Below are 6,377 nucleotides of genomic sequence, written 5' to 3'. Positions count from 1 at the left end.
GGGGCCCCAGGGCCCACAAAGCCGTCCGCTGCTGGATTTCTGTGGAGCCTCGGGACCAGCTCGGCTCACCAGGCAACAGCCCACAGGGCACCCCGGTGTTGCCCAAAGTGCCCACTCCACATCTTCTGGCGGTGCCCCCCGGGGGGACTTTGGTGTTCACTCTGCCCCCGCCCTGAGATCATGGTTCCTTGGGGCTGGCACCACTCCCGACTCCAAGGACAGGCATGTGACCCCGGCCTGCCGGTCTAAGCCTGCGATTCCAGGATTGGTTCAAGGATGTCAGGTGGCTGAAGGTGGCCGACGGCGGCAGCTCTCGGGCTTTGTGGGGAGAAGGGCACGCCGTCTGCTCGACGGGGAAGCCTGGAGTGGCCACCGGCCATCCTGCCACCTCTCACCCAGCACCTGCCTGAGAACAAAACCTCCTCCGCGCTGAGCAGCACTGAGGGGAGAGGCGGGATTCTGAGGACGCTGTGGGCGCGCCTGGATCCAGCCTCGCCTGAAGCCGCATGTACCCCGAACTTTGCAGATCTGTGAGCAAGACACTCCACGGCTCTCTTCTGCCACTGGGCAGCGCAGCCGCCTCTCTGAGGAAGGCCCCTCCAGGGCTCTCACTGGATTAACCTCTCCGCGACGTCCCCTGCCATGGGCACTGTGGTGGCACCTCACTCGCAGCCTGTCGCCCACGTAGACACGCTAGCCCTGAGTGAGTGCCCCGCCCCTGCCACACGGTGGGCTGAGGGCAAGGCCGTACAGACATGCCCTGCCCCTCAGCCCCCGGGTACCTGAGATCAGCTGCCTCCTCAGCCGTGAGCTGGCTCTGCCTCTCCAGGGCCTCTCGCTCGGCCAGCAGCTGGGCCCGCTCCTCAGACAAGGCCCCCTTCTCCTGCAGGGCCTTCTGGAGAGTGTCCATCTGGGCCTCCCGGTCCTGCAGGCTCTGGGCCAGGTGCTCCTCCAGGGCCTGTTTCTTGCATGTGACCTACAGGAGAAGGGAGGGGAGAGTCCAGCGGAGAGAGTGTGGGACGGGGAGGGGGGACCAGTTAAGGGAAAACAAAGCCTCAGGAGAAGCAACCTCAAGCAGCATGGCCTGGAGGAGAAGGTAGGGGAGGGGAGTGGACAGAAGACATACTGGGCCTCAGAGACGCACAGTGGAGGGGACCTCCACTCCTGTGGCCATGACGGAGGAGTCGCTGAACTGAGCACTCCCAGCTGCCAATCTAAGCAGTGACCTCGTTTGGGCCACAGGGGTCCAGAGGACAGGAAACACTGTGCAGAAATGGCAGTAGAAGGTGACAGGGAGCCGGGTTACTGGAGAGGAACACTTCCACCTAGATCGTCACAAAAACCTGGACAAAACATATCCCGGAATCTGTGTGAGGCCTCAGAGACCCGCCGGGCAGCTGGACGGCAGGAGCCGAGAGCTTGGAACATGGATGGGCCCACCAGCTGGTCCCCCGTCCCTCCTCATTGGTTGAGAAATTGGGAAGCCAAGGAGAGCTCCTGGCAGTACTATGGCCTTAGAGGTCCAAAAACTCAAATTCAGAGCCATCAAAGCAAAAGGGCCCCCCAAAACAGGCCAGGGTTCCAGTCATAGCCACAGAGGCCTTTGCTCCAGGAGGAGGGGCGAGTCAGAAATAGACCCTCCCTAATAAGCCTGGAGCCCAGGCTTGAAGCACCTGGTCACGACGATCATCTGCTGTCATTGGCTGCCAGGGTCGGAAGTCAGTCCTCTCTGGAGGAAGACTTGCAGAGTCCAATTATTTCTATCATTTTATTGTGTGGCATTTGGTTAACATTACCAGGCCTATCAGGAGATAAGATTATATGGCAAAAACCATATATAAGAACATAAAAAACAAAAACAACAAAAAAAAACCGGACTCCCCCTGCCTCCTTGGCCGTCCAGATATTAGAGTCATCAGACACGGACTTTAAAATAGTTGTGATTAAATGTTTAAGAAGATGAATGGCAAGATGGAGAATTTTGCAACAGAACTAGAAACTAAATATAAACAACATAATTGAAGAATAATCAAAATTAATAAATATAAGGGGTTCCATGACAGATTAGACAGATTGGAAGACTAAGAATCTGGAAGATAAGCAAAAAAAATGTATTCAGACTGAATCACGAAGAGGAAAACAAGATGGAAAACACCGAAAATTGTAACAGATATAAGACGAGGTAGAAAGGCCCAGTGTACGTATGATTAGGGTTGCAGGGGGAGAGGAGAGGGCATATTTGAACAGATGCTGGACAAGGATTTTCTAAATCTAACAATTCGAGCCACAGATGTAAAGTGAGCCATAGTTCCCCAAAAGGATAAATACAAAGAAAATGTCACGTAGATCTATCTTAGTAAAGTTTTTGAATACCAAACTAAAGAAAGATATCTTTAAAAATCAGTGGGGTCGGGGGCCGGGAACCACATACGTACACATTGCCTTTAACCGAAAAAACAAAAAGACCTACGTTTGACTTCCAAAGAGCAACAGTGAAAGTCGAAAGGCTGGAAAAAAATAATGGCTACTCTCGTATTCTATACCCAGCAAAAATATTCTTCAAACGTGAAGACCAGAACGTTTCACTCCTGATGATGAAGACTGTTCAATGAGCCTGACATTCTACGGCAGACGCCCCCTTGTGGTGTCTGCTAGCTGCTAAGTAGCACAGGCCCCAGGGCCTTAGGAGCCAAGGACAAAGCCTTAGCTAAAAGCCTGAGAACTTGACCTATGACTTCAGCAAGCTTATGAGTAAGGGGGCGGGGGGTGGGGCATCAATATCAGAAAAAGTAGATGACAATAAAAACAGTATTGATAGAGATAGGAGGGGATGTTTTATCATGATAAAAAGTCTGTTCTCACGAAGACATAAAATACTAAAGATGTATGCAGCGCAATAATAGGAACTCAAAATATATAAGGCAAAAATGGGCAGAGCTAAAGGCAGACACAGACATTTCCACAATCACAGAGGTTTTAATACCCTTTTGTTACTGATAGAATATGGAGACAAAAGCAACCAGCCAAATAAACCAAGGCAAACAAATAAACAAAAACCAGTAAGGACATAGAAGATTTAAACACTATCAAGTCACTAGACTTACTTAATATTTATAGACACTGCGCTTACCGATAGCATAACCCTTCACATGACAACAGAATGTTCAAGACAATAGGTTGGCCACACAACACACCTCGATACATTTACACCCATTAAAATAATATGGAGTGTGTTTTCTGACCATGATGGAATCTTAGAAATGGAAAACAATTAGATATTTAGAAAACCCATTAAAATAATATGGAGTGTGTTTTCCATAATGGAATCTTAGAAATGGAAAACAATTAGATATTTAGAAAACCCCTACATTTGGAAATTAGGCAATATACATCTAAGTGATCAAAGAAGAAATCACATAGAAGATGAGAAAATAGTTTGAACTGAATGATAATAACAACACAAGCAAAATTATCAGGATGCAGAAGAAGAAAGCCACAAGAATAAATAGGAAATCTGAGTAGCCCTATATCTGTTAAAAAATTGAATTTGTTATTGAAACTTTTCTCACAAAGAAAACTCCAGCCTCATGTGACTTCACTGGTGAATTCTACCAACATTTAGGGAAAATAACACCAAATTTCAAACGCTTTCAGTATATTGAGGAGGAAGGAACACTTCCCGATTTATGAGGCCCTGATTCCAAATCTGACAAAAATGTTACAAGAAAAAAATTACAAAAAACGAGAGAAAATTATTGACCAATATTCCTTATGAGTATAGATGTGAAAATCCCTAACAAAATATTATGAAATTAAATGAAAAAAATATATAAAATGTCTATTAACTTATGACCAAGTAGGGTTTACCTCAGGAATGCAAGGTTGGTTTAATATTAAAAATTCACCAATTCACCACATTAACAGAATGAGGAGAACAACGATGTAATAGATAGAATAGATACAGAAAACACATTTAACAGAATTCAAAACTCATTCATGATGAAATCTCTCAGCAGACTAGGAATAAAATGGAATGTACTCAGTCTGATAAGGGGCATCTATAGAAAGCCTGCGGACGACATCACACTTTAGAGTGAAATGCTGAATACTCTCGCTGTGATTGAGTTTGGCGGAAGGCTGGCCAATGTCACCGCCTCCTTTTAGCTTTGTTCTGCTGGCGTTTAGCCAGGGCCTTAAAGAAAGGAGAAATAAAGGCACTGAGATCAGAACAGAGGTGAAGCCGTTGTTATCCACAGGCAACGTGACGACGCACGTGGGAAGCCCTGGTACTCGGAAGTGCACTCGTCAAGGGCGCATGATTCAAACGTAATAACATGAGATCACGTTTCTAGATACTAGTAAAGAACAAGGAGAAAACGAAATTAAAACAGCAAGACGATCCACAATATCAAACCTAGGAATTAATTTAATCAAACATGTATAAGACTCCCACACTGAAAACTACAAAACACAGTCGAGAGGAATTGAGTAGAGGCATACTTAATGGAGGCATACCATGTTCATGAACAGACAGCTCGGCATACTTCACATGTCCAGTCGTCTCAGACTGATCTATAAAATCAACACCATCTCAATCAGGCTTTTTTTGGGGTGAGGGTACAAATTGACTCTACCATGTATATGGATACGCGAAGGATTTAGAACAGAGAAAACAATCTTGGAAAAGCAGAATAAGATTGAAGCACTTACACTACCTAATTTCGAGACTTACTAAAAAACTACAATAATCAAGACAGTGTGGTTTTGGTGAAAGAAGAACACGGATTCGCGCAGATCAACCACATGATCTGTGTGCCTACATGACTCATGTATTTTCAACAAGTCACCAAGGTAATTCAAGGGGGAAAGGAGAGTCTTTCCAAAAACCGGTGCTAGAACAACTGGATATTAGCATGAAAGAAAACAGCCTTCAGTTCCTTCTTCATACCGTACCCGTGTGGTTCGCACACTCTGGTGTGTGTCGGGTTCACCTGCAGGGTTCAAATCCAAATTTCTGGGTCCCGCCCACAGAGCTTCTGATGTAGGCGGTTTGGGGTGGGCCCAAGAATCTGCGCTTTTAACAAGTCCCAGGTGACCTGATGCTGCTGGTCGGCAGAGCAGACTTGGGGAACCTGGTCTGCACAAACATCAACGGGAAATGGATCGGGGACTTAATGCGACAGCGAGGTGACAACATGGGATGATATTTTCTTGTTCTTGGGCTAGGCAAACATTTCTCAGACAGGACCTAGAAAATACTAACCATAACGTTTTTAAGAAACTTCGTTAATGGGACTTTGCCAAAGTTAAAAATCTCTCTCCATCAAAAATACCATTAAGGAAATGTACATGCAAGTCACAAACTTGAAAATATTCAGTTCACCGACCTGACGAAGTACATGTATCTGAGCTATGTGAAAGCGCCTATGCATCCATAACCAAAATACAAAAAGCCAATAAAAAATGGGCGAAAGACTTGAATAGACAGGAGACAAAAGGAGGTCTATAAATATCCAACAAGCACATGAAAATGTGCTCAACATCACTCGTCATCAGGGAAATGCAATCCAACCACATGACATAGAACTTCACACACAGGGAAGAGCTGAAAAGATCGGATGACACCCAAAATCGACAGGGCCAAGGAGCGGCTGGGGGACCCTACGCTGCCGGCAGCAGAGCGAAGAGACAGAGCCACTCTGGGGAGCTATGTGGCAGTTCTTCGTGACGGCCGACGCGTGCGTGCCCACGGTTTCACTCCGACGCATTTACCCAGAGAAATGAGAATCCGTGTTCATCACAGTCTTGTCCATTGTGGCCCCAAACCGGAAACAGCCCAAGTGCCCAGCTGCAGGTGGCCAGGTAAGCGAGCGCGGGTTTTCGGTCCAGGGGAACATCGCTGTGCAGTGAAACCTGACACGCTCTCGATGCGTCTGACCACACGACGCCCTTCGAACGTGCCGAGAGAGAGCAGCACTCAGCACGTCTATGCTCTGTGACTCCGCGTACGGGAAGCTTGGAAGCGCCAGGCGACACCGGTGCGGGTGGCACTTGGTACTCGCAGAGCAGAGGCTGCGGGGGGCGGGGGCCCAGGAACCTGCAGCCCGGAGGCACAGTTCTGCATCTCGACCTCGGTGGTGGCTGCCCAGGCGCACACGGCCATCAGAACTCACCGCACCGTGCCCTGGCTTACTGAAGGCAAGGCAGACTGCAGCTAAAAACGATGGCCGAGAGGCAGGACAGAGTCTGAGAAACCCTAAGCGGTCCCAAGGGTGACAGGGCCGTGGGGCCTGCACGCCGCTGGGGGCCCAGGACTCTGCAGGGACAGGGTTCCATGTGGACCCATGAGGCTGGGGTCAGAAAAAAGCCAAACCGCT

At 47.9% G+C, this 6,377-nt stretch overlaps 1 protein-coding gene across 1 annotated transcript in view; it reads right to left on the bottom strand.

The window, feature by feature from the left end:
• The window catches only part of LOC105302975 (putative ciliary rootlet coiled-coil protein 2), a 71,861-nt gene that overhangs the window by 32,565 nt on the left and 32,919 nt on the right, over positions 1-6,377 (bottom strand). The window contains exon 13 of the mRNA XM_023521081.1: positions 783-976. Within this exon, the coding sequence (XP_023376849.1) occupies positions 783-976 (194 nt within the window). The remainder of the gene's footprint in view (positions 1-782; positions 977-6,377) is intronic.

This window comes from Pteropus vampyrus, unplaced genomic scaffold, assembly GCF_000151845.1.
Source record: "Pteropus vampyrus isolate Shadow unplaced genomic scaffold, Pvam_2.0 Scaffold291, whole genome shotgun sequence".
Classification (NCBI taxonomy): Eukaryota; Metazoa; Chordata; class Mammalia; order Chiroptera; family Pteropodidae; genus Pteropus; species Pteropus vampyrus.
The sequence above is the reverse complement of the archived record's forward strand: the minus strand, read 5'-3'. Positions and strand labels throughout refer to the sequence as shown.